The sequence below is a fragment of the Canis aureus genome, chromosome 34 (assembly GCF_053574225.1).
Source record: "Canis aureus isolate CA01 chromosome 34, VMU_Caureus_v.1.0, whole genome shotgun sequence".
NCBI lineage: Eukaryota > Metazoa > Chordata > Mammalia > Carnivora > Canidae > Canis > Canis aureus.
The window spans coordinates 13,581,650-13,609,281 of record NC_135644.1 but is presented as its reverse complement, the minus strand read 5'-3'; the positions used below and the strand labels follow the sequence as shown (position 1 = coordinate 13,609,281).

General features: G+C 40.1%; 1 protein-coding gene and 1 long non-coding RNA gene across 12 annotated transcripts in view; one reads left to right on the top strand and one right to left on the bottom strand.

The window, feature by feature from the left end:
- RAPGEF4 (Rap guanine nucleotide exchange factor 4) overlaps positions 1-27,632 on the top strand; it is a 284,010-nt gene that overhangs the window by 225,818 nt on the left and 30,560 nt on the right. For all 11 annotated transcript variants that reach the window (XM_077883031.1, XM_077883030.1, XM_077883032.1 and 8 more), the window contains 7 exons: positions 840-955; positions 6,636-6,724; positions 10,753-10,831; positions 23,701-23,851; positions 25,537-25,625; positions 26,335-26,365; positions 26,576-26,654. In XM_077883031.1, the coding sequence (XP_077739157.1) occupies positions 840-955; positions 6,636-6,724; positions 10,753-10,831; positions 23,701-23,851; positions 25,537-25,625; positions 26,335-26,365; positions 26,576-26,654 (634 nt within the window). The remainder of the gene's footprint in view (positions 1-839; positions 956-6,635; positions 6,725-10,752; positions 10,832-23,700; positions 23,852-25,536; positions 25,626-26,334; positions 26,366-26,575; positions 26,655-27,632) is intronic.
- LOC144304503 (uncharacterized) lies at positions 220-27,487 on the bottom strand. Its single transcript, XR_013371451.1, has 4 exons — positions 27,351-27,487; positions 10,098-10,333; positions 4,426-4,615; positions 220-4,135 (listed from the first exon to the last, which is right to left on the bottom strand). It is a non-coding gene; the product is annotated as an uncharacterized LOC144304503 (long non-coding RNA).

The window sequence follows — 27,632 nt, the reverse complement described above, 5'->3', positions numbered from 1 at the left end:
ATATATGAACACCTGTTCACACACAGCCTTAAGCATTTGCCTTTGGTGGCAAAATTTCTGACAACACAGTTTGTCTTAGGAATGCAATCTCTTAATGCAAGGAGAGTTAAATTGGAATTATACCATTGAAGAATATAGAGAAAAATGCCTCATGGAATTTGACTTGGCTCTTAACTGATCTCTTTTAAAGTGGGGACCAAATGATGAGAAAAAAGCACATTAAGATTTTTAATTTAATTGTTTAAATGACATTGAAATTTAGAGGTAAACTTTAGTCGCTCTTTGAAGTTGATACACACAAAATTTCCAACTCAGCCAAAAATAATTCGCTGAAAGAATCAGATTAGGATCATTATTGATACAATTTATAAAATTGTCCAAAATAACTGAAAAATGTTTTTAATACATTTCAAACAGATCTTTAAAAAAAATAAACAGAGCCTTTTGATGAGAGAGAAAAGGTACACACCTATGAAAATGACACACCCTCAGAAGAAAATCAAAATGAAGAAACCTGCCACATATTTTTGTCAGGATAAGGCACTTGCTCCCCGTCTTCCCGCTATGCCCCCTCTTTTAAAGGTTTCTCAGAGCACAACCACACTCCTCTCTACTTGGCTGTTTTTCTGAATCTGGGGTAAAAGAGTTTTAAAACCACATGCCTCAAACCTCATCTGGTCCTCTCTCTGACCATTCCAGCCCTGACTTTGAAAATGACTTAATTTGTAGATGCAACAATTAGCATCACAAGCACCAAATGAGTTTCTGAAGCATTTGAAATTTTTTTCATTGTCTGAGAAAACAGCAGCATCTGTATGTGGTGTAATTTGTATTTGCAGGACGTTGAGGCGAATACAGTCAGACTTAAAGAACATGACCAAGATGTCTTGGTGCTGGAGAAGGTCCCAGCAGGGAACAGGGCTTCTAATCAAGGAAACTCACAGCCTCAGCAAAAGTAGGTTTGCATCCAACACTGCAATTGCCAGACTATGATTAACCTTTTCACATGGTATCATCATTTCTACAATAGCATGCTCTCCTTTTTTGTGGAAGACGGCAGTGTGTGTGACTTTTTTTTCTCTCTATTGACTAATCACACATCTTGTGGAGGATAATGTATCCATTTCTGGCACTGCGTTGAGCTTGGTGCTGCCTGGAGTTAATTCAGAGGAGACTGTTCTCCTTCTCTACAGACGCTCTCTATATACGGTATTCAACTGTAATAGCTTTGGAACACTAAGACGGGAAGAACAATGGAAATAGGAATGCCAGGCAGCGCAAAGGATAGGTAGGCCCCGAGGTGATGAGAACCTCTGGTATTTGAATTTCCTGTGTAGGATTTCCCGAGAAGTGTTTTCATCTTATCAGAATGAGCATCTTTGCCGGAAACGCAGACTTCAAATATAAGACAGTCTGTTGATTGTAGCCCAGAAGCATCCATTTGGCCTTATCCATACTCAATCCTGCTAACATCAAAAGGATATTTGCTTCCCATCTCTCAGGTTCCCTGTCGAACTTGATCCCTTTTTCAGATGTCTGTGTTCAGTCCCATCTTTTGTTGCAACTTCTCACATGAGGCTTTTTTCCCCATCAAATGTACCAACACTTGAATAGTAAGACAGGAGAACAAGGAAATGTAGCTTTAAGAAATTGTAGAAGATTGCGGAATCTTGTTTTTAAAGTAAAGATTAATCTTCAATCTTGGAATAATAGAAACACCAATTCTGTAGCTAAAGACAGTGTCACCAAATAACATGCTGAAAAAGAATGCCTCCTAAGTAATTTTCTTTTGTTTGCCACAAAAATGGGGTGTTCCCTTTAATCAGGCTACTCACAGTAACTGATGAATTTTTACTGTTTACTATTTTTTTTTAATTTTTATTTATTTATGATAGTCACACACACAGAGAGAGAGAGGCAGAGACACAGGCAGAGGGAGAAGCAGGCTCCATGCACCGGGAGCCTGACGTGGGACTCGATCCTGGGTCTCCAGGATCGCGCCCTGGGCCAAAGGCAGGCGCCAAACCGCTGCGCCACCCAGGGATCCCAATTTTTACTGTTTAGACTAAAAGCCCAACGCTCAGGCATTTTCATCTGGATGAATCAACATATTTTCAAAGAAGATGGGAAAAAATAGAATATTATTGAATAGCCATAATATATTTTGCATGTTTTATTTAATCCTTACAACAAACCCCTTTTAACGGATGGGAAAAGCTTAGTCTCAGAGAAGCAAGTTACTTGCCCAAGGTTACAGGGCTTGTAGTGGTAGAGCTGGCATCAGGTCTGGCTTGACAACTTCAGTGCTTTTGTGCTTTCGGCCATGAAGCTTACAATAGCAAAGTACATGATGTAAATACTGTATCCTCAACACTCTCACGTAACCATTGCAGACCAATATATTTCAAAAGGGCTGACATAAAACAGATAATATGAAAAACTATCTTTTTCACTTATAGACCTATAAATTGCCATCCAGAACTCATTCTTTTTTTTTTTTCACTACCATCCATTCTTAAAAATGTTCTTACACAAATGTTTTCAACAGTCATCCTTTCAGCCCACAGAAGATAAAAATGAAAACATTTTTTTATGTGAAGGTTAGGCCCCTCCCCATTGATTTTCTTCAGTGTGCTTAAATACATCCAGACCATCTTTTGGTGGTAATCTGCATTCTTTAATAATGCCTCAGATGTCTCAGGAAAATTTTGCTACCAGAAAAAGTGAGCCTTAAAAACTCTCCGTACCCTTGAAACATTTGACCAAGAAGTCCCCTGGAGGCCCGCTTCCTTCACCTACTCATACCATGGGGGAATGATCAAAAGCATTTGCTTGTTACAACATAGTCCATTCAGAGCGCCTTCCAAATATAGATTTTTTTTTTTTATGAACTCAAACTAAAGGGAACAGAAGAGGAGAAGCCCATGTATTCAATTTATTTTAGGCCTGGATCTGATTTCCGTTATATCTCCTTTTTTGTGTTCTGTAGACCAGTCCAGATTTCTTATATAATTCAAAAACGTGTGCATGTTCACAGCAAACCATTTAAGAAATATCAGTCAGCACAAAATAATGCACTAGGCAAGATCAGCACCCTAAAGAGGAAAAAGCCATTCTCTCAAGGGGTTGTTTCCCATGTTAAGTTTTCTGAAGCCACACCAGAGTTTAAAGGGGGCTCCATGTAAATGAATTTTGACCTGATGTTCCGGATAACTTTGATAATATGCCAACAATGATGTCTAAGGGTGGACTTAAAATTTGGGAACTTCAAGGGCCTCTGTCTTTTCAGAAATCATCCTTTTTGAGCTCAAAGAAGGTCACCACATTGGTGCTCCTAATAATGTTTCATTTTTCTGATTCACTTTTCCCCTGAGAAATCCAGAACAGTTCTTTATGTATACATTTTAAAACTTTCAAAACTGCCTGACTGCCCAAGCCACTCATCTCGCAGTGTGATATTAAAATATCAATAACAGGACATGTTTCTTGTGATGAATAAAGGCTCTCACGATGAGGCTCTCAAACATTTACCATTTTGGATATCTTCTGCCCTGTGGCTATGTGATTTTAGTAGGACAGAAAGATTTTCTTAAATATTTTACTTATTTATTCATGAGAGACACACAGAGAGGCAGAAATATAGGCAGAGGGAGAAGCAGGCCCCCGACAGGGAGCTTGATGTGGGACTCAATCCCAGGACCCCGGGATCACGACCTGAGCCAAAGGCAGACACTCAACCACTGAGCCATCCAAGTGCCCAGAAAGAGATTTTTGAAGTGACTATTCCTGTTTTAGTTACTGTGTTGCTTTTTCTTTAGACTGTCAACCACCCAACTGCTCAGCTCCATCCTGTTTGCAGGAAGATAGTCTCTTTTGGGCTCTCCTCCCTCCCCATCTTATATTGTTGTCCGAGGTGCAGAAAGAAGTGTCCTCATTTCCAGACTTGGCGTTGGGAAAAGATTTTTCTGTCACGAGCTTAAGAGCTCACAGCTTGGATAATGTAACCAATTGGGGTTCTCTTTAACTTGGACCGGAGTAGATCCTTCATGCAATAAACTGAAAGAGCCATGCTGTCTGGTGTTCAAGTCCCTCTTTTAAAGAGAGGTCAGGCAGAGGGCGTCTGGCAGTGTCCAGCCTGAAACAAAGCAATAACGTGATGTTTCAGCCAAGTCCCGAGCTGCAGGATCACAGATGGTTACGTCTGGCCAGAAGCTCCTGGTGAGGGATCCCTGCCCCAAGAGAGTTCAGCACCTGCTCTGCCCTCTGCGGTGCTGGGCCGGAGGGGATGGGCTAAGGCACTTGCAGCAGCTGTACCACTAGGGGGAGCCTCTGGTAGCAAAACCGAGATCCCCTTGGTGTGGGAGACTAACCAGGTGGGCAGAGTTAGAGATGTCGCTTCTCCCTAAAGAGGTGATAGTTTCCTACCTTGGCTTGTCCTCGAGTCTTCATTCATTTTGGCCAGACATTACACTCTAGCCAAGGGATGCCCAAACCAAGAACAGCAGAATGTTAGGCAGAATTAAACTTTTGAGGAGGGAACAGATTTCAAACTGGTGTATCCATTATATAGCCAGTGGTAGAGCTTGCAGCCTCCTAGCAACAGCCACCCAGCGCCCTGCGAAATAGAAGCAACGGGTGTTTTATGCAATGTCTTTTTACTCTTACTTAAATAAAACTTGTTTTCAGAAGCAGACAAGTTCCCGTTCAGAATGAGCTGCACGCATGCAGGTACCTAGACGTAGCCTCCACCCCGAGCGTCCTGGTACTCAGCACCACGACACACACACCTGTGCTCCAAAGCCAGACCAGGCTCAGCAGAGACCTGGCACTTAGGAACTCTGTGACCATGGGTCTCCAGCCTCCCCTTGCCGAGCAGTTTCTCTCTCTGCAGAATGAAGATAATATTTAAGTGGCAGGAATAAGCAGGACATCGTTCAGTGCCCACCTGGCTGTTGGGGACATAGTAAACACTCAACAGATGCCAATGCCCTCTCCAACCCGCTTCCTTATTAATGTAGTCAGCTGCTTCTCATCTTCAGCTCATCTGGAGAGCACTACCCAAGAATCATGAATTTCAGAAATTATTGAATGACCTCAGCCACTTTCTTCATTTATGTGTTCAAGGTCATTATAGATATACCCGCTGCTTTCCTCAAATAGCCATTGCCTACCAGAGGAAAAAATCCTGTCTTTCACCTCATTTATTTTGAGAAAGGAGTGATATTTTTTTAGATTAAAATAGATTATTTATTTTTCTATTCCCCTTTCCTCCTCTAGGCTCCAGAGCCAGGTTTCCTCAAAGATGTAACGCTTCAGCTTCTTTCTGGTCCTGAGTGCACACACACACACTCCCAAGCACACAGAGAATCCAGATAATCATTGTAATGATCACCCTACCTTCCAGGGAGCCTGCATTTGCTACTTTGTTCAGTCCCAGGCTTGTTCCACTCAGCCTGTGTTTGCTTGTGCACATGGCTATATGTTGGATTGCCTCTTCTATACTCCTTTGGGCAGGAGGTAAAGACCCTGAGAATTACTACGTTGCAGATATTCCTGGAATCTCAACACATTTCCTGCAAGGTCTCAAGCACGCAGGGAGAGGGTGTTGATGAGGAGGCAAAGAAATCTGGGTTCTCCTGGAGCCAAATTATACCACTGCTCTCTGAACATAAGGGAGTTTTATTTTCATTGTTGTTTTTCTTCCTGTCATTTTCCTTTAAGTGAAATTCCGAGCAGAAACACAAAGTCTGAGTTTTAGAATAGGATCAATCAGATCATCTTAATGGATTTTGCCTGTTGTTTTCATTCACTGTTTTGTTGCCATCTTTAATAGGACTTTGAAATAACCCACATTCAGTTTAAAAAAATAAATTCTGTCCTGCGGACTTATGAAACCCATGGATGGATCTTCTGAAATAATGATTGACACTCCCACCCCCAAATTACAGTATTTGATGTTAAAATAAATTCTATGGATTTTTCTACCATTGATTTATTTCCTAGTCAGATGCTACTGGAGCTTGTTTGCTCATCAGTGTTTGGGGTTTTGTTTTCTCTTCTCTTGTTTTATTCTTAGCTGTATTTCCAAAGCACATACCAGTGTACAGTTGGGAAAGACAGAGCATTCCAGAAATAGGCAGGGGAATCCAATGTGAGACTGAGACTTTGCTACGAATAACCCATATATGGATAACCCAGTTTACTGTCACTTCCCCTTACCGTCTCCCCCTGCCTGACCTGAAGTGCCCTGTGATTTACATGTTCCTTTCCATTCCCTTCGGAGCAAAGCTGAAGTTTCTCAGTTCCCAGCCTACGAGAGTCACTTTCCAAGTTTTGTTTAGTTCCATGTAGGGAAAAAAGAATAATGTTTTAGGAACTACTTCAATTTGTGGTTTTTTTTATTTTTCACTGCCTTCCCGTGTGGCTTTGGCAAGGTACATGATGTCTCTTACCATGAGGAGAATACGGGCCATAAGTTAAGTCATTACGGTTCTCTGAGACTCAATACATGAATAAATACATGAAAACCAAATAAAATAGAAAACACAAAACCCTTACCTTAGATATGTAAAAAGCTATTCATTTATGATTTGCCCACTTTTGAAAAACTAATGATATTTTTATTTCTTATCCAGGTATACTGTGATGTCAGGAACACCTGAAAAAATTTTAGAGCATTTTCTAGAAACAATACGTCTTGAACCGGCTTTAAATGAAGCAACAGGTAAACACCAAGAAAGTTTCATCTGCCCATTAAATCTATGCAGGGCACTGTTTAAAAAAAAAAAAAAAAAAAAAACCCTGAATTTATTCTCAGTGTGTAGCCAGTTTCAGAGGGGGGTTATATGTATTAACAGTAGAAGAGCATTCCTGTGTGGCCAAGTCAGGAAGCAATCCTTCCGACCCTCCTCTGGCCACTCCAGTTCTGGCTTTCCTTTGTAGATGGCGCAGTCTTGTTCATACATAATAGGAAGAGCCAGCCTTCCATGGACGTCCATTCAGTCATAATTTAAATCCTACCTATTTCTATGAAGGATTTGAAGCTGTCTGCATAAAAAGCACAACCTTGTTCCAGCTGAGAGTAATATGGTTCTGTCTGCCTTGTAGCTCCTTCGGCTGTGGAACGTAGGCTGCCCCCCGGGGTAAACTGAGCACCACCATGTGTGCCTTGGGCTGCCATAACAAACTGGATGGTTTAAACAATAACAGTTTATCATCTGGCAGTGCCCGAGGCTAAAAGGCCAGGATCAAGGTGACAGAAGAATTGGCTCCTTCTGAGGGCTGTGAGGAACAATCTGCTCCATGCCACTTTCCTAGCTTCTGGTGGTTTGCCAGCAATCTTTGGCAGTCCTTGTTCTGTAGATGCAATCCCTTTGATCTCTGCCTTCATATTCACATGGCGTTTCCTGCCTCTTCCCATCGTCTCCCCTCTGTACATCTGCCTCTGTGTCCAAATGTCCCCTTTTTAGAAAGGATACCAGTCATATTGAATTAGGCCTACAGTAATGACCTCTTCTTAGCTTACATCTGCAAAGACCCTATTTCCAAGTAAGATCACATTCTTAGGTATTGCAGGTTACAATTTCAACATAGCTTTTTGGGGGCGGGGGAAATTCAACTCATAATAATGCCTTACGGTGAACCAGTCCTTTAGACTAAGACACAGAGATCTGAGGATGAATGAGATGAATTTCACCACTAAACTACATATTCAGAGTTATGACATTGTTCTCCATTTCAGTTACTATCTCACACATGATTTTGGAGAGCATTATTCAACTTAAAAAAAAAATCCTATGTTACTGGATGTCTCAGAATGATAGGTTAATATTTTAAGCACACTGAGCCCATAGATAAACATTTTATCACTAAAAGAAGCTCAAAGATTTATCTCAAATATTTAGTGATAGTTCAAAGCCCAGTTCCATCACCTTTGTGATATACTTAAGGTAAAGCCATCATTATTATTATATACCGCTGAAAAGTATCTTGCTGCTGATTTACTTCTTATTTTATCTCTTCATTCTAGCCTCTCATTTTATAGATTATCTGAGATTTGTTTTCATGTAGCAAATTAATTGGGGAGTGGTACATATAAAAGCCAGAATCTGTGAGGCCAGGGCAGTCATTTTTGGTTCAATATTTGTTTAGTATCCTGTTGGGCAGACACAAAGCTGGATACTCTGGATTAGACAAGGTGGAACCAAAAAGCTACTCTCCTGTCCTCAGGAAGTTTATTACCTGCTAAAGGACATACAGGGATGTGCAAATAACTTGAACGTAAGGCAGAATGTGGTCAGTACTTCAGGAAGGGACTAGCTGAGGGGACCAGGCAAAGTGTCATGGAGAATATAGCCTTTAAAGTGACCCTGCAGGAAGGCTGGGGCTAGTAACTAAAGACTGGGGACAAAGCCTTCCATACTGAAAGACAAGATGAGTATTGACCTAGAAATGGGTAAGGAAGACCATTTAGTCTGGTTCTGCCAGACAATCATATATATAAGTGGGAGGAGGAAGGTAAGGTCTAAGGATTTGACTACAGGTCTTACAGGGTCTTAAGTGCAAAGCTAAGTAAGCATTGGGGAATGGTTGAAGATGTCTGAGCAAAAGAATGTGCTAAAAAAAAAAAAAAAAAAACTCGAGAAAGAAAACCCTCAATGGACCCATTAGAAGGGGAGTCCTTGCTTCTAGGAGGCATACATCACCCCAAATAAACCAAATTTCTAGAACCTGGGTTCAGAAAAATATAACAGATCTTTCCCCTCTGATTAATATTTGCCCAGAATGTGTGATTGCCTAGCACAAGAAACAGCATATTCTGTAAAGTGAATATTGCCTGAAAAGGAAGATTCTGGTACACGAGAGACTATGGCATCTAAGGAAAGATCTGTAAGAGCTTTACTACCAATGAAGGACAAATATATCCTTCCTTTTAAAGTCACCTCTGAAAGAGGTGGAGACTAGATTATTGCTTCTTCAAAAATCGAAGCCTAGAAATCAGTGCATTCTGTGGCTGGCATGTGGAATATGATTCCAAATCCTTCCATTTTTACTGTTAGAACTAGGTTTGCATCATAATTTAATATTGAACTTCATTCTCTGCAATTTTTCTGATTCTGTTTTTCTCACAAGTAATGTTCATGTGTTGGAGATAAAGAATCTATCAGCGTCTGTCTCATGATAAAAAATATGAATTTTCTACACAATTCATCCTGGGCACTAAAAGTAACTAGTACAGGTACATGAAACATGGATAAAGAAGTAGAGAGGGAGACCTTGGCATTTCTGGGTTTATAATACAGTGAGAAATGTCAGAGTTGACAGCGAAACTGGTTTTTGTCATAGAAATAAACACCCCTGGGTCTGACAGTGCATTCTCTTAATTTACCAAAACATCTGTTTTCTGCCTCAGATCTATCAATTTCCTAGACTTTTTACTTCTGTGATCAGCATTAGTTATTGAGTGACTTGAGAAAATTATTTTCTAGTAGGAAGTGATTTTCTAAGTCAGTTCTCAAGAGGTAACTGCCTATGAGTAGAGAACAAGAAAGCCACATTGAAATGTGGTGCTAGGTGGTTACTATGCTAGTCCCCACTCAAATCCCTGCTTTAGCAAAATTTAAACTACTATATAGCATAGTTCTTTGGGGATTCTTATAAGCAAGAATTACCCCCATCTCCAGAATATATAAAGTTTATAAAAGTGACCCCTGGGTTAAACTTAGACAGAGCCAAAATCCTTTTGTACTTCAGGGGAAAAGTTCCATACAGCTTGTCTAACACCTTCTCTGCTTCTTCCCTGGGACTGAATAATGGGACTCAATGAACTGATAATACCAAGTGATGACCGTGTAGGTTTCTACTCATCACTTATCTGTAAATAAGTATAATGGCATCATGTGACTTGATAGAGGGTTAGCAAATGCTAGCATGGCCATCGTACTGTCATATATAAATATATCACACCAACACATTGTACACCTTAAACGTACACAGTGTTACATATCAGTTATATCTCAATTTTTTAAATAGAAGTTAATTTAAAACATAGATGTTGGAAATCTAATAGATTCAATTAAAACGTTCACATTTCTTACGATTTTCTATTTGAAAAGGTCCATGCGTTTCACAAACCTCAGCCACCATCTTCATGTACCAGAGAGCTTTTGTTTTGTTTTGTATTGTTTTGCTTCAGTCACTGCCCGTAGCCTTTATCTTGTCCTTTATCTTGTCCTTTTTATCTTGTCCTGCTTTTGTGTCTCTCACCAACTTTCTGGTCTTATCACCTCCTTCTTCTAGAATTCCATCGTCCTCTCATCTTTCATTGCTCCCTCTGGAAATAAGGGGTGGAAACGACATAAAGGAAAACAGATGTTGACAAAAGTCATAGGGTGTAATGCAGACAAAGAAATGACCATGTGTTAATTCTGCACACGTGGAGCTGCCCATGGGTAGCTCTTTAATTCTGTGTATTTTTTAATATACGTTGTGGCTGAGGTGACCAGTGCTATTTGTAAAACCAGGCTCTTTCAAAAATACTATTTGTTCACTGCCTTAAGAAATTGAGTTTTGATCTCAAGCTCTGTGAACATTATTATTTTCATATGCAGTGCCGCTCTGTACAGTAAAACCACAATCTCCCAAGCCAATGGATAAGATCCATTGACCAAGAACAAATGAATAAGATACTCTTGCTCAAGATTTCTGCAAAAACCTAATTTCTTTTTCCGCTTTGCTTTTTTCCCCCTGCAGATTCCGTTTTAAACGACTTTGTTATGATGCACTGTGTTTTTATGCCAAATACCCAGCTTTGCCCAGCCCTGGTGGCCCAATATCCTTTTGTTGTTTGAAGTCTCTATTCCCTTGAAGACACCCCACATGACTAGATAGTCATTATCTCATTTCATTTTCTGAAGGTAAGTCATGGCCCAGCCAAGGTCATGCCCTCCACCTTTGTTAAACTGAAACTCCCACAGTTGGTGTAGACTCCAGCCCTCTCTAAGAGTTCTTGTCATACCACATTTAAGGATCTCCTCCCCATTACCTGTGTAGAGAAATGAGAGCCAAGTTACCTCAGGAAGGTGATACATACTTGGGAGGTAGACTAAAGAAAGTTATGGAGAAGAGTATTATTAGAGAGTATTAGTAGGGCCAGTTAGTTCCCTAACCTTCGAGACAGACTGTGGCTCTGCAGGATATCCAGCAGCATGGCCTGTGGCCCACTTGGGTTCTTCCTCCGAGCCCCAGTATTAATCCCTTTGTGCATAAATATAGGTTATCCTCATGGAGTAGCTTTTCTTTCACATCTGTCCTAGTCCATCCTCTCCTCTAGATACAAAATGTATTCCTTCACTGCTAGTTTTATTATTATCAAATTGACTAAAGTCACACAAAACTTGGAACTCTAATAGCAGTTCCCCTGGGCAGCCTAAGCACTGAGCTTTGGGGGCACAGCTTTCCAATAATCTGTTGAATTGACCAGTTGGTACAGGGTATCTGGTAGAGAGAGAGCATTCAGAAAATTAAGTTGAATAAAAATGGTGAATGTTATCAAGTTACACCCTCAACTTTGGGGGTCGTGTGAAAGTATGTTTCCCAATTCTGCTTTATTTTTAAAGCAACAAAAATTCAGACCCCCGAACACTTTGGCTTTTTGAGTAGTTAAATATATTGAAGGAGAATGGCTTTCTTTTTCTCTGAGCAACCCAATCAATGTTGCATGTTTTTCTTTTTCAGAATTATAATTGCCCTACCTGATTCTCATTTTCTTGTTCACTCATAATTCTCTTTGAAGTCAACAGAATGTGTGAGGATGGGAGATTTGAGTTGAATGTGTTATTCAGAAGGAACTGCAAGAGTGAGATTTGGGTGTTTATTTGCCTAGAAACTATCTTTCCAAGTAATGACAGCTTAATGAGACTCACATACATTATATATTCTTTCTGGCTTATGTTCAGCTTTTCTCAAGTAAAGTTAACACCTTCTGGATCTCTCTCTGCTCTTTTAACTCCATGGATGGGAATCGTTAATAGTAGACCTTTGAGACCTGTTAAGAAGGAAAAAATCAAAACCACCACTGACTTACTTTTTTTTTTCCCAACAGTTAACATGTTGATAAGGTTAAGGCAAACAAAATACAAAGAAGAATGAGGGAGTATAGCGGGCCACATCATACCATCTGTACAACTAGAAACCCCAAGTTCAGGCTTCTATTTTTATTTTATTTTATTTTTTTGCAAATTCTGATTTCTTCATTTTTTAGCTTATTCTTTAGAGGTGATTGAGAACATTTATGTCATTGATCTCTGTTTTTATTTTTATTTTTTTAAGATTTATTTATTTAAGATAGAGGGAGAGAGAGACAGAGAGAGACAGAGACACAGGAAGAGGGAGAAGCAGGCTCCATGCCAGGAGCCCGACGTGGAACTCGATCCCGGGGCTCCAGGATCGTGCCCTGGGCCAAAGGCAGGTGCTAAACTGCTGAGCCACCCAAGGATCCCCAGATCTCTGGTTTTTTTTGTTTGTTTGTTTTTTGTTTTTTTAATTTTTATTTATTTATGATAGTCACACAGAGAGAGAGAGAGAGGCAGAGACACAGGCAGAGGGAGAAGCAGGCTCCATGCACCGGGAGCCGGACGTGGGATTCGATCCCGGGTCTCCAGGATCGCGCCCTGGGCCAAAGGCAGGCGCCACCCAGGGATCCCCGATCTCTGTTTTTAAAATAGAGGCTCTTACAGGGAAAATCCATGCTGTGTCCAGATGGGGAGGTATAGGGAAAAATGGTAGTGGGAGGAGGAGAAGAAGCCGGGAAAGTGAACAGTGGAATGGGTGGAGGCCTGTGATATCCGATCCTGATTGTTTCCTCAGTAGATAGAGGGAATCCAGGATGGCTGGGTGTCATTGAAACCACCTAGTGCCCTCAGATCACTTCCTTCATACTTTGTCCTGTGAGAAGTTAGATCCTGTTTGTTGCTGTATTTTGAATCAACTCTCTATGTGTCAGGCACCTTGCTAACAGCATTGACCCATATTATACCACTTTATCCTCACAGGTGTCTATTGGGTTAGTATTAGCTCTGTTTTACCAATGAGGATTCTGGGACTCAAAACACAGCTCAAGGCAAGTGGTAGAGTCAGGACTGGTCCAGGTTGTAGGATTTCAAGCCTGGAGTGTCACTTTTTTTCTTCACAAATTATTTATGAGTTTATCCTTTAGGATATAAGAACATTTCTTGACAATGTATTGCATGATAAATGTGTATCTGTGTCTCAGTTGATTAAAAGCAAAGTAGGCCTAACTTACTGAAACCAAATAAATGAAGCATTCAGTAGAATTTTTTACGATCATAGAAATATTCTGTTTCTGTACAACACTAGTATCCACTAGCTTTGAAATTTGCTACTGTGACTGAGGTACTGATTTTGTCATTTTACTTAATTTTCATTGATTTAAATTTAAATAGCCACATGTGGCTTGTGGCTACCATATTGGACAAACATAGTTTGGTTCTTAGATACTGGGAATGAGAGCCTCAAACAAGAATTGCTGTCCTGAAAAAAAAAAAAAAAGAAGAATTGCTGTCCTGTAATGCCTAGGGAGGGCATCCCAGGGATGCCACGGGTTCACCCTGTTGCAGGCATGCAAGCAGAAAGGACTCAATCCCTGAAGATCATGTAAGTGCCTCTATATTTTGCTGAGGACTCAATTTTTAGTTTCCCTTTCTCTCTAGAAACACATTATATGGGCTTCTTATATAGGCTATTTTTTTTTGTTTTTTTTTTTTGGTCATTAGCAATATAAACCAACTGTGACTATGTTAAGGAGTATTGGAATTCATCAGAGAGATGTGGAGTCACACAAAGAATTGAAGGAGTCCTAGAAGAGCCCAGACTTTCAAAAGGGGCTTCTGGGGCAACAAGTAAAGACCATGCTTTTGGGGGGCAAATCTGCTCCAAGCACCATAGGCCCTCACCTGATTCCTACATCCTAGGAAGGAGGGTCTAGTTGGCCCTTTGGTCACTGTTGACATCTTGTCAAAGGAAGGAAAAGCACTTTACCAGACAGTCCCCCAGAGACTGCCTGTGAAGAAAAATAGAAAATAGAGAAATAGGTAACGAGCAGACAAAACAAGAAATACACATAAACTGCTTAACACCTCATACACAAGCGACATGGAGAAATAATGTAAAGCTGAGTGAGTGGGTTAACCCCCATATTATTATCAAGAGATAAGGGATAGTAAAATACTTAACCCCATTCCATTAAAGCACTCACATTTAAAGTGAGTTGCTTTGGCTGAGTGTTTTCAAAGTACTTAATATCTATGACTGTGCCTAGCAGCCCTATGAAGAAGTCGGTACTTTCACTGCTCTTTTTCCAAATCAATAAACGAGGATAATGAAAAATTATGATTTGCTCAGAGAAAGGTAATTACTAGCACAGAAAAGATTTGAGCCCTGAGCCACTGACACCTATTTCTGTCCTTAATCCACATTGTATGTCACCTCCAATTTTGCTTTTAGCACAGAGGAAGATGGTAGGACTCTGTTTAACATTAATATTTCAGGCCTTTTATGTGCTAATGAGAGAAGATCTCTATTCATTAGATATGCTTGGAACATGATTTCACCTGATGAATACAAGTGCTTTCTAATGAGTTTTTTAAATTATATTTGTTCAATTTCTGTACTTTTCATCTACAGTTTCTTTAATCTTTTAAGATTTGCACTTAAAATTTAGTTCAGTTTTCCACTGGTCTTTAAGAAGAAAAGTAAAGCCACCTATAACCCTATCAGGTATTACCTTTATTAACATTTTGGTATGTATCCTTCCAGTCTTTTTTCTTTACATGTAGATGTATATTTTTAAATATAACAACAGAGTTATATGTAAGTAATTTTGTATTCTTTGTCACTAAAAAATATTTTATGAATATCTTTCTCCACGATTAAAAACTTTTCCACACTTTTTTTCTAAATATAGGTATCTTATATAACTGAGATCATGTTATATATGCTTTTTTGTAGTATGTTCTTTTTCACTTAATAGTATGTTGTGGATATCTTTTCAGATGTATATATGTATGTTTATATATATAAGTGAAACTACATCCTTTATTTCAGTTAATTCCATAAACACTTATCAAACACAATGTGTCATATAGTGCTAGGCAACAAAGTCACACCGATGCATGAGAAAAATATGCTTTTATTTTCATTAACTCACAATACTATATGGTAGATATGTCATAATTTACTTTCTTAGCCTCTTCCTATTGGATATTTACATTTTTTTCCAAAACTTTTTCCTATAACAAACAAGATGGAATAAATCAACATTCTCTCACCTAAATCTTTGCCCACATAGGGGCACCTGGGTGGCTCAGTGGTTGAGCATCTGCCTTTGGCTCAGGTTGTGATCCTGGAGTCCTAGGATCAAGTTCCGTGTCAGGCTCCCTGTGGGGAGCCTGTTTCTCCCTCTGCCTATGTCTCTGCCTCTCTCTATGTCTCTCATGAATAAATAAATAAAATCTTTAAAAAAAATCTTTGCCCACATATACAGTCACTTCCTTACTTTGAAAGTAGGTGAGGAATGCTTCTGATGTTTACTACAACATTGCTCCCTTATTGTCTTAATTTTGTATTTTATGATTAAACTCTGTCATATTTTTATTGTACAAATACATGCAGGCATTTCAGTTCAGTAAGTGATCACAACTAAATTAATGTTATTTTGAATTTTAATAACTACATCCTTGATTTGGAGCATTTTCACATCATTTACTTTATCTTTCCAGCACCCAGCCCCCCACATATAAGGCATTAAAAGGACCGTTATGATATTTATTTCATTTTACATGTGGGAGAAATCAAGGTACATGGAGCTAAAACTGCACATATCCAGGCAAATGTTTGGAAAAACTCCACGTGACACTAAATAATTCTAGTTGCAATGGGCATTGTTGTTATCATCAGTGCCATCTCAGTGGGTCAGTCTGGCTACTCAGTAATTGGCTGCCCTCGGCCATGGTTTGTTCTCGTATCACATGCCCAAAATAGGCTGAGATTCAGAGGCTTCCTGGGTTTTTTGGGTAAAAAGCTTTCTCGACCTTTAAGAAAAAGAGCAGGAAGCTTATAGCCACAATTGCCAGTGTTGACCTTCCTGTAGTGACCAAGGGAATAAGTCCTATGATAAAGCTGAAATACATGAGAATCAGAAAGAAAAATGGGTCTAATATGGCATCGTTGCACTTGTACCAATCCTGATGCTTACCTTGTCAAGGATTCTTTGTTATGTCAACAGATAGAAGTCTTTGTCATTCAGGACATTGTCACTACAGCTGAATGAATCTTAAGTGATCAGTGGCTTATATTTAAATTTATAACAATGTAAATACAGCAATACTCTTGGCCAAATATTTTTCCTTAGTATCTTCATTTCTTATGGCTTAGTATTCAACATAAATTCTATGCTTTTGGAATGCAAAGAGTTCATTTCTTAAAGAGGAAAAAATAGATACAGATTTGCCACTAAATTTTAGCTAAAACTACCTTTACCTATATTGTATCCCTTATACAGAGACAAAGCAAACACAATAGCTTCCTCTACTGAAAAGGCATAGCCTCCATCATTTATTCTCTGTAAAACTGACCTGGGATGTTCTCTTTATAAGTTGACTTGGGTTTCCGAGGAGGAACTTCTATCAAAATTTGTTCTTCTTGTTGATGATTTACGAAACAGTATCAGGTTCTTATTCTCTGGATTAAGCTAAGTGTTTAGGGAAGATTATTTAAATGTCTAAGGAAAGTTGTTATCTTAAATTTTTTTGAAGCCAAATTTTAGCATTGTAGTCCCCCATTTGGTTCTGTAAGTGTTTAATCCATATGTTGCTGTGAGAGCAATTTACTTCTGCAGATGTGCAACATGAGACTATTTCCAATAAGGAAAACTTGGTTTGATGATGGTATGTTGTGACCATGGTGTCTTCTTCCTCAGAAAATGACCATATTATCAGATATTCCACAAAGTATTTTATTTACATTTTCTCAGCCTCATATCAACACCGTGGGATGTGTACTCTTTTTACATGAAGGGAGGAGACTGAACACATAGGCGATTTTCCCCTAGTTACATAGCTAGTAAGTGTTAGAACAGTAGTGGGCTGAACCCAGCAGTGGGTTGTTAGTCCATATCCTAGTTAATTGTCTACTGTGAATACTAGCCCCTGAATTAAGACTAAAAAGAATAGCTAAGAACTAGAGGCTTCTAAAAAGGCAAAGAACTCTGAAAATCAGTGAGAAACAAATTTTTCTGAGCAAGAAAATGGGAGGCACATAAAGAGAAATGACAGCACAGAAAGCGGTCCTGTGAGCTCCAAGTTTGTAGGCTCATACAAACAGGAGCAGCTGTGTGGTGGGAATAACATCACAGTTAAACCCAGAAAGGCCAGGTCTTATGAAAAGTTCCCAAACCGCCCATTTTAAAGATTTAACATTATTTCTCCAGGGGCGGCTCGATAATAATGATGGTGACTAACTCCTGCAGAGCACGTAATATGTCTCAGATACTGTTCTACATGGTTTACCAATATTGCCTCATCTCATCCTTAACAGCCATCCTATGACGTTTACTGATGAAGAGACTGAGGCTCTAAATAGTCAACTAACCAACCAAAGGTCTCACGGTTTGTAAGTAGGGAAGCCTGGTTGTGAACCGCCGTGGTCTAATTTCGAGAACTTGCCTTCCAGGCACCTGCTGCATGAAGGAAGGGATAGATTCAGTTCTCAGGTTGTGGGGATGCTCCACAAAGGGCAGCGGAGTGGTAAAGACGCCCCATAACACATTGGGAAAAACACAAGCTCTGAAGTCAGGAGGCCTGTGTTTAAGACCTGCATCTTAAAAAGTGTATTACTCGGCAATTATCCTTAACCTTTCTGAACCCCGTCTGTATAATAGGAGTAATTATACCTGTCTTGCCCAGTTCATTAGGCTGTTGTGAGGATCAATTGAGGCTCTATGTGTGAAAGTACATTGTAAACCTTAAAGCCCCATATAAATAGTGCCCCATATAAATACATTATTGCACCCATCATGAAAGGAATACAGCATAATATAAAGAATATACCAAAGCTTTGTCTCATCAGTGGGCAGATGACCCCCAAAGTTTGTTTTCAGCTGCAAGCAGAGATCTTGTATGCAAAGCAGGGCTTAAAAAACAACAACATTGAAGAGTATCAGTTTGAATGTTGATAAGTGTTTTATAAATAGCTGCATAATTAGCATGTACTTACTGCAAAAAGTATACATAATATTTTATTCCCTGTTGTAGGCTGTAATGAATCTGCTGCCTCTCTGTCCTAGGAGGTTTTCACTTACTTTCCCCATGATAATTTTAATACATGGAACCATTATTAGCTGAATTAAGAATAAGTAAATGAGCAGTAAAAAAAAAAAAAAATAGAGAGAAATTACAGGTGCCTGTGGTGAGTAAGATAATAACTAGGTAAAAATATATGAAATAATTACAGTGTTTGAACGGCAGAGCCGGCATGAGGAAAATGACTCAATGGAATATTAAGCCTGCTGTTGGCAGGATAGAAAGACTGTAGCCTTCACTGTGGCCTTCACTGCTTCTGATCCTCAGACCTGATTCACTGAAAACAGATCCAGTTTGTCCTCAGCCATGTTTGTGTGACGCCAAAGGAACTGGTCCAATTTAAAATAGATTTAGTCATTCTGAAAGTCCGTGCTTCTAGAAGTTAAATACCCAGTAACTAAAAGATTCTGTTTCAAAGATGCACCTGATGTTTGGTACTTGTGTGGACTCTGTCCACACGATGTCATTGAATATGAAGTTACTTAGAATGTATCCATGGTCTGTATTGGACGTCTCGACAAAACAGAATTTCACATAATTTAGACAAAGGTTTTAAAGAGCTGTGATGTTTGTTTGTTTAGAAAATTGTGTTACATATAGCACTCCAAACAGTGTAATTAAATTAAGGTAACCAGTCAATCAACAAACATTTGAGGCCTTTTCTGTTTCTAGTTCCTGCTGTTAAAGGTTTCTGATTTAATGCTCCCAGATGGTGAAAAATCTTATTACCATAACAAGAGAAACCTCAAGTGAGGATTTGAATCCTCTCAAATGTTTGGTTAATAGCGATGAGTCACTGCCTTTTTTTTTTTTTAAGTAAGCTCTATGCGTAATATGGGCCTTGAACTCACTACCCTGAGATCAAGAGTCAGATGCTCCACCTACTGAGCAAGCCAGTCACCCCCAGGCCACTGCTTTCTAAATCAGCAGGCAATGAACAAAAGCACTGGTTGAAACAATAGCAGAGAGGATCTAATTTGGACATTAGAAATGCTATGCCTTCTGACTATCAGATTGTCAGCAAGCTGCAGCAATTAATGCTTAATTTTCTATACGTGCTTTGTCTTCTTTTGAGGATTTTTTTGCGATCAATTTCTGCATCTCAGACTGATTTTCCCCTTATCCAGTAAACATCAAGTCACCTAATTCTGCTGCATAATACATTTAGCATAATAAGATTTTATCTATTTATTCATGATACAGAGAGAGAGAGGCAGAGACACAGGCAGAGGGAGAAGCAGGCTCCACACAGGGACCCCGATGCGGGACTCAATCCCGGGACTCCAGGATCACACCCTGGGCAGAAGGCAGCACTGAGCCACCTGGGCTGCCCCATAAAGAAATATTAATATCAGACAAAATGTGACAACATAAACAGGTAAACAAAGTAGTGGTGAAAGAGTTCTAATCCTAAGAATTCCATTGACAGATTTGGAAAAAATCTCTTAAACTCTTCCTCAGTTTCCTTACCTCTGAAATGGTAGAGTTAGAAATACAATCAAAAGGCTTTTGCAACTCACAGATTCTGTGAATCATCTGAAATCCACTCAATGTGTCAATGATGACTTTGGCCATTTTGACCATTAAGGCCTCTTCTTAATTGTATTTAAAATAAAAATTCAGTGGATAATTCTAGATTCTCTTAAGGACTTTTATCTAGCACTTTATGAGACCATGTTATCTTTCTGTGTCTTTTTTGCCATGAGTTCAAGGAGCCATATTGCTTCTTACCTGAACTCAACTGTCATGGCCTGACTAAAACAAGTATTTCCTTGTCATTTGACAAAAATTACTGGATTATGATGTATTTTATATTCTCTGCTAACTGCACTTAAGCAGTTAGCCAAATAGTGTTGTTAAAAGTATCTAATGGGGGGGGGGGGATGTATCTTATGTGTGTGGTATCCATTGACAATCCTTTCTAAATTATGACTTGTCCTCAAGAAGAGATGAGGTTATATTCCATTTAAGACTTTCTCCATCAAATGGTTAATGTATTGTTCTGGTTCTAGCCAAAGAAGGTGATGGTTTCTGCAACCTTCCTGATGTGTTTGAATTTATGAACAAACTATATTTGAAATGTTACTCTTTTTCGGTTGCATTGTTTTACATCATATTGAGACAAGGGCCCTGGTGGGATGTTGTCCTTCACACACACACACAGCTTTGGCTGCTGTCCAAAGGGAATATAGTTTTTTCCCTCTCTCCACTGTTTTGTAAGAGGTATATAAAATCTAAAAATAAATCACATAAATCTCTTAAAATCCTAGGGAAAGTGTTATGAAAATCAATAGATGCCCCAACACCTCATCTATAACCATTTCAGGTAGAATCAATTACAAAAAGTCTTCTCTGTGTTCCTTGAGAATCTGATTCAACCGACTGTTCAGATATGGAACAATATGTTGCCTATGGAGGAACAGAATCCTTGAGCATATGCATGGATTCAGCTTATAAAAGTACTATTACCCCCACCTCCAGTAACATCTGTAAGGGGAAAAGGAGATTTTGTGAAACAAATCAGTGCTTCCTTTTATTTTTCCAGAGGTAAAAATACTTAACTTTCATGAGAAAAGAAAGCAAGCCTTATTCTAGTCCCTCTGGATTTGGTCATTGCTGGCTCCTGGGAGCCTGTAGAGCTACCCATTAAAGCAGAGGATGCTCAGGCAGAGGACTCTCAGCTCTGACTTAGGTACTCGTCAACTCTGGGAAACTTAGAACTCAGGGGGGAAAAAAAAGGAAAAAAAAAAAAAAAAGAAAAAGAAGAAATCTCTTTCTCATCATGATTTTTGTTTCCCAGATGTAATCATTCTCAATAATTTCATGAACCCAAGCACTAACATCTAGTCACTATAGTCACTGTCGGGGGCTGGGGGGGAAGGGGTGTGAATGACTATGGAAAGAGCCATGTCTGGATTTATAAGCCCTACCATTTATTCACTGAACAACCTCGGGCAGATCTCTTCTCTCTGGTCTGTAAATATTTATAGAGAGCATTATATGATCATATGAGCACATTGAGCATATTTATTATAAACCATAAAGCTCCACACACATTTATAGCGTTCTTATGTTAATCCTTCCAATCATGTGTTCTATCTTTCATTGTAGAAAAAAAAGCAGATTTCCTCCATAGAAGTCGGGAAAAATCTTTGTCCTGACCCACAGAGATAATGTAAATTAAGTATCCTCCCCTAAGGCCTTGTAGAATAGCCACAGGTGTGCAACTGATATCATTGTATCCAAGTCACAAGAGTTTGCATTGCTTCCTGAATCCAAGTCAAGATAACCTGGAGGGGTGCCGGGTGGCTCAGTCGGTTAAGCCTCTGACTCTTGGTTTTGTCTCAGGTCATGATCTCAGAATCTTGAGATCAAGCCCTGTGTCAGGCTCTGTGCTCAGCATGGAGTTGGCTTGAGATTCTTTCCCCTCCCTCCACACCCCCTCTGCTCCTCCCCCCGCTTGCTCATTCTCTCTCTCTAAAAATAAATAAGTGAAATATTTTTTAAAAAAGACAACCTGGAAAGTTAGCACTTGATAGCAAATTTGATAGTTCCAACCAACTTAGTCTATGCAAGTAAAAGACTCAATCTCTCTCTCTCCCTCTCTCTACTGCCTCTTAGGTAAACCAGTACATGTTTTTCAATCAGTCAAGAATAACTCACTTGGTGCCTGTGTTGCTTGGTACCATAAAAATAGTGATAAAATGTAGTGCCCACATTGCAGTTCTTTGGAAAGAAAAATCATGTGTGCATATAAGCAAGAGGCCTAAGGGTTAATCAGAAAAGAAATAATTTTCACATAAAGTGATCTTTCTCCCCCACCCCCTTTTTTTTTTTATTGTAAGTTCAGAGAGAATTGTAGCAATACAAGTTGAGCAATTTTCTTTTTTATGAATCCCGTGCTCAATTTATGAAAGCCATTTTGCAACCCATTTACATGCAGTAAACCTTTGCTTTAAGGTTCTGTCATTTACCTTGATCATGATTATTTATAGTCCCTTTAGAAAAGGCCCTTTACTGGTTTGGCTCTCAAGCACATCACTGGCACAAGGATTTTCTACCGAGCCTTTTAAGTCATGGTCGTAAGCTAAGGCACAGCTGGTCTTATAGCTGACTATGAGGCACAGGAGTGTTGTGGGAACACACTGGGAAAGAAAACTAGCTGGAATGAGGAGTCTTGGTCAAAACCAGCTACATACTCTCTCTCACCATGTGATCCTGGCCATTTGTGCTCCTTTACAGTCAGTTTGCTCACTGGTAGAAAGGGAAGGATGCTTTCACCACAAGACGATAAAGTAGAACTTCACTAAGGTACTCTGGGGTTAAGCATAAGTGACAAAGAGGAAATGGTTCCATGAACTAATTGTCTGCAGCATGAACCACTATAAATCAATGAAAAGGAATGGTGTGTCTCCTCGAAAATCTTTCTCAATCACATAATATATTCTCTCTACTGTAATACACACATGATTGTAAACAGAGCAGAAGCCTTTACCTGACCCACAGTAAGGCACTCAATTAAGTATTTATTGTATCAGTGGATAAATACAATCGGTAGCTGAAAGTCACAGTGCTAGGCATGGTACAGAAGACAGGGCAAATAATAAATCATCCCAGTTGCTCCAGAAGCTTATAGTTTTGTTAAGATGACTAGCCATAAATGCACAAAAAGCCAGTATGAGTTAAATTGTGGTTCTAGACAGGAGAAGAAGTTATGATATAGTGTATTTAAGTACCTCACCAGATCCATAGAGCAGGAACCTTTGCTCTTCCTAACTCTAGGTGAGCCTGTCTTCCTCCATCCTTACTTTTCCCCATGCACTCTTGGTATTGGTCACGGCTCCAGTGGAACTTTGGATGCCCACAAAGAAGGGTTTAGCTGAAATGTAGACAATGAAGTGAGTGGCTTTATAGAAATGTGTGCAGAATTGTGGGAACCAAAAAGGGATGGCAAGGCACCGAGAGACAAGCAACAGTCGGAAGCATTGCCTCCCCTACAAGTGAAAGTCCAGGCGGAGGGCAGGCAGGGAGTGTGACGAGAGCTAGAGCTAGATGCTGTAGGAACCCTTGTCAACACCCAAGTCCCAGTGGAGCCGTGCAAGTTTTATTCCTTGGACAACAATCCTATCCAAGTCAGCAGACATGAACCAGGGTTTCTGTGCACTTGGTCCAGAATCTTTATGTATGTAGGGCTTTCTTAAGGGGCCAAGGAAGGGATCCTATCAGTCCAAAAGGCTGTCTTTCTGAAACTGGGATCTATCATCCTCTGCTTTTGCAAGTAGCTCAGTGAAATGACCACATGTCTTCCTTAACTCCGCGGCACTTACCACGCGCAGCCTTCACAAGGAACAGAACAAGAAAAAATGGATTACGCTCTCAACAATAAGAGGCGAGTCATCCGCCTGGTGTTGCAGTGGGCCGCCGTGTACGGAGACGTCCTCCAAGAGGATGACGTGGCTGTGGCTTTCCTAGAGGTATGGGGAGTCATCCCTTCCAAGAATATATCTCTGCCCTGCAGTTACCAGGACTACCCAAAAGCACGGCAGCTTCCCCAGAAAGACTATGATTGCAAATTCTAGTCTTTGTTAACATGTTCATCAGGAAGGTACTATGAGAGAAGTAAAGAACAAGATCATCCACTCTCCAGCCTTTCTCATTCAATAACTGGTAGCGTTTTAATGTATTTTCATTTGCTCTGTTTTTCTTTGCATATTTTCTGTGGTCGTAATCACATGGTACCCATCATTTTGTGGGCTGCTTCTTCCACTTTATATTAGGATTTTTCTGTGTCAGTACAGTCATTCTAATAAAAGTTCCTAATGACTTTTGAGTGGCTCTGCCAGAGATACACTTATTTTCAATAGTGTTGGACATTTGCATCACTTCCAGTATTTGCATTCCTCAAATAATAGTACAGTGAATATTTTTGCATAAGCAGGTCTGTCCTTGGTTACATTCCTAGAAGTGGGATTACTAGATCCATTAGTACCTCTTTTAGGGTGGAGTGAAACAACATTTGATTGAGGACTTTCTAGGACCATGAGGTAGTTCCAAAGGGACATGATTTATGTCATAAACACTGCTTTAAGCTGAACTTCCCTTTTTCTTCCCAGCCCCACATTGGAGCATTGGCCTTGGCATTAAGTCCTTGATGACTCACTCTGTCCTCCGAAACTTCAATGAGGATCTTCTATGTAGGCAAAAGGCTTCTCTTTCAAACGTTATCAGCCTATATGTTCAAGAATGAATTACCCAAAAGAAAAGTACCCCTTCTCTCTCTTTTAATCATATAATTTGGCCGGCAGAGAGGTGGGAAAGGGAGGGAAGGGAACCATGAGTGTCTCTCAAGGCTATGGAGTGAAGTATTTTGAAAATATTAAGGAATAATAGTAGCTCATGTCGTACATTGACTCCTGGCTTCTACCAGTTGAATAAGGACTGTTTTGCAGATAAACCAGAGCGGTGGTTAAGCTGACATTGCCACAGCTGTCACCTTCTGCTGTGGAGGCCACTGGTTCCAAGCTGCTGCTGCCTGGTGGTCAGGATCATTCCAAGGACGTCAGTAAAGAGTCCTGAGTTGATACAGACTCAGAATAATGTCAGCACAGTACTGAAGACCATGCCTGCATTTTACCACCAATAATCAACCACAACTAATGGGAAACATTAAATAAGCAACAAATGCTAAAATAATTTTCAAAATAAATGTCAAAAATGCCCTGAAAAAATATTGAGGTGAAAAAATGTTCTTAAAGTATGAGCTCCTTTCTAAAACACTGCATTACATTGCCTTTCATATAAATATCATATGAACAATTCATCTGCGATTTAAAAAAATGTTTTTGAGTTTTTTCATCGTGGTAAAATATTATAAAGTTTGCCATTTTAACTATCTTCAGGTATACAGTTCAGTGGTATTAATTAAATCACAATGTTAGGCAACCATCACTACAATCTATTTCCAAAACCTTTTCTCACTTGCAATTTTGAATTTAGACCTATTGTAACATTTTCTTTCTCCTGTTTGTCTCCAGTCATGAAACCATGGTCTGGTGATGCTAGTAAGGCGGACGACGTAGGGACCCATCTTTGTTGCTCTTTACAGAATTGTGTGCCTTTGCAATTCTTATTAAAAGCCTGTGCCCTTTGCCAATTACAGGAGTTTTATGTGTCTGTATCAGATGATGCCCGGATGATCACTGCCCTCAAAGAGCAACTGCCCGAGTTAGAGAAGATTGTCAAACAAATGTAAGGAAGGGCTTGGCTTTGGGGTGTGTTTTCATCAAGTAAGTGCATGCCTCTCAGTCAAAACATTTTCCAAAAAGTCCTTCACCCCTAAAAGGTGAAACCTGGTTTGTCAGCAGCCACACAGTGTTCTGGTTTGAGTGGATGGGGCCTCGGGCCTGGGTGGTGGGATAAGGCCAGGTAAAGAGGGGACATTCTGCTCAGTTGCCGTCTGTGCTGGACGGCTACCAGCAGAAAGATCCTCCTGTAGGGTGTCCAACTCAGTAAACTCAGGTCCCTTTGGTTTGAAGCAGTGAATCCAGTAATAAAAAAGTCAGTAGTATTTAAAGAAAGTTTAAGAGGAATTACTTCTATGGAAAATGTGCTTTCTGCCACCAAAGCTGTTGCTGGTGAATGTTTGCATCACCTCAGTGAAAACATGGAAGGTTTCACACACTATGCTCTGAGCTTAACGTAAAGAATATATGCTTCTAGAAAGGCCTTGACAGCTAGACATCTTGGATTTCAACATCTGTTCTGGCAGGGGTCTGCCTGGGATGAGAGCCGATCTCTTTGTGTGTCCTCTTGGTATTAAAATGACGAGGCTCATACTGCTTCTCAAGAATTGCTGTCATTTCATTTTGTAATTTAAGATTAAGTTATACGCCAATGAAGTAATTCAGAATAACAGTACCAACGGTATTAAATAATGTGCTTTCTCTGTTTCTCGTAGTTCAGAAGATGCAAAGGCTCCTCAAAAGAAGGTAAGTGACAGTGGATTGGGATTCTCTAATTGTACAGTTCTCCAGAAATATTACAGTGCAGTTTATAAAAGTGATGTGTTTGTGAATACAAAATACATACATGTTCCTCATTTCTTGCCTGTGACTGCTTCTCGAGTGTGTTTCCTCTGAGTTGCAAATGTGCATCAGTCATTCTCCCTTTAATGGTGGTTGCTGTGGTTATTTTTACAGCACAAAGTTCTTTTGCAACAGTTCAACACAAGCGATGAGAGAGCCCAGAAGCGCCAGCCCATCCGCGGCTCTGATGAAGGTAAGAATTCTCTTCCAACCCATGGTTGTGTAGAGTACTCAAAGTCAATAAAATCCCCTCCCCCACCCCCGGGAACACATGGACCCACAGAATAGCTTCTCTTGGACTATCTCTTTGCACTCCAGATGGTTTGCTTGAAGATGCCCTTTTACTTTCCAATTATTTATCCTCGAACTCTGGGCCTGGAGTGGAGAGGCTTGTCCACACTTCCCTGACTCTCCCTCTCCCTCACTACCTACCACCTTCCTCCGAAGGAAGGAAAGATTATCTCAGGAAGTAGTTGTCAAGGTTGCCCACCTCTGGGAAGAGCTGGCAAGCAGATGGCTGGCACTTTGCAATGCCATGCAGAGGGGAGGTGCCAGGGCCATCTGCAGAGCAGGACTCCTGCCCAAAGAAAGGGCTCTGGCCTGACCACAAGTGTTCACAGCCACAAAGAAGGTGCACATGCTGACAACCACCATTTCATTGTTCAAGTTTAGTCTAAAGACTCACAACCAAAATAAAATTAATGATAAAAATTTCATTTTAAGCCACAACTGGATCTTGTCATTTAGGAGCACCTCTAAACCCAAGAGTTACAGTAGCTGGAATTGCTTCCAGGATTTGTGTTCAGAGATGAGCATATACATACCATATATGGGTTTGCTGAGCTCACTACTGCCCAAGTTCTGTGGCCTAGCCCCAAAGTACACAAACCTGTGAACAGTGAGCAGGAATGTCAGCGTGTGTTCATGCCCCAGGCAGCAGCACTCCGGTTTGCCGAGGTATTACTGTTGGCTCCCCACCACCACCCCAGACAGCAGCAGTCTAGCAATCAGCCTACCTCACAGCACTTCCTGGATTATGAAAAAGAAACTCACAGGCAAGGGCAGACCCAGCAAACAGGCCTGAACATACTTCATTTGCTCCCCATCACTTATGTATGGGTTTTTTACAAATATCTGCTGTGGTTCTTGAATTGGAGATGGCAGCCATGTG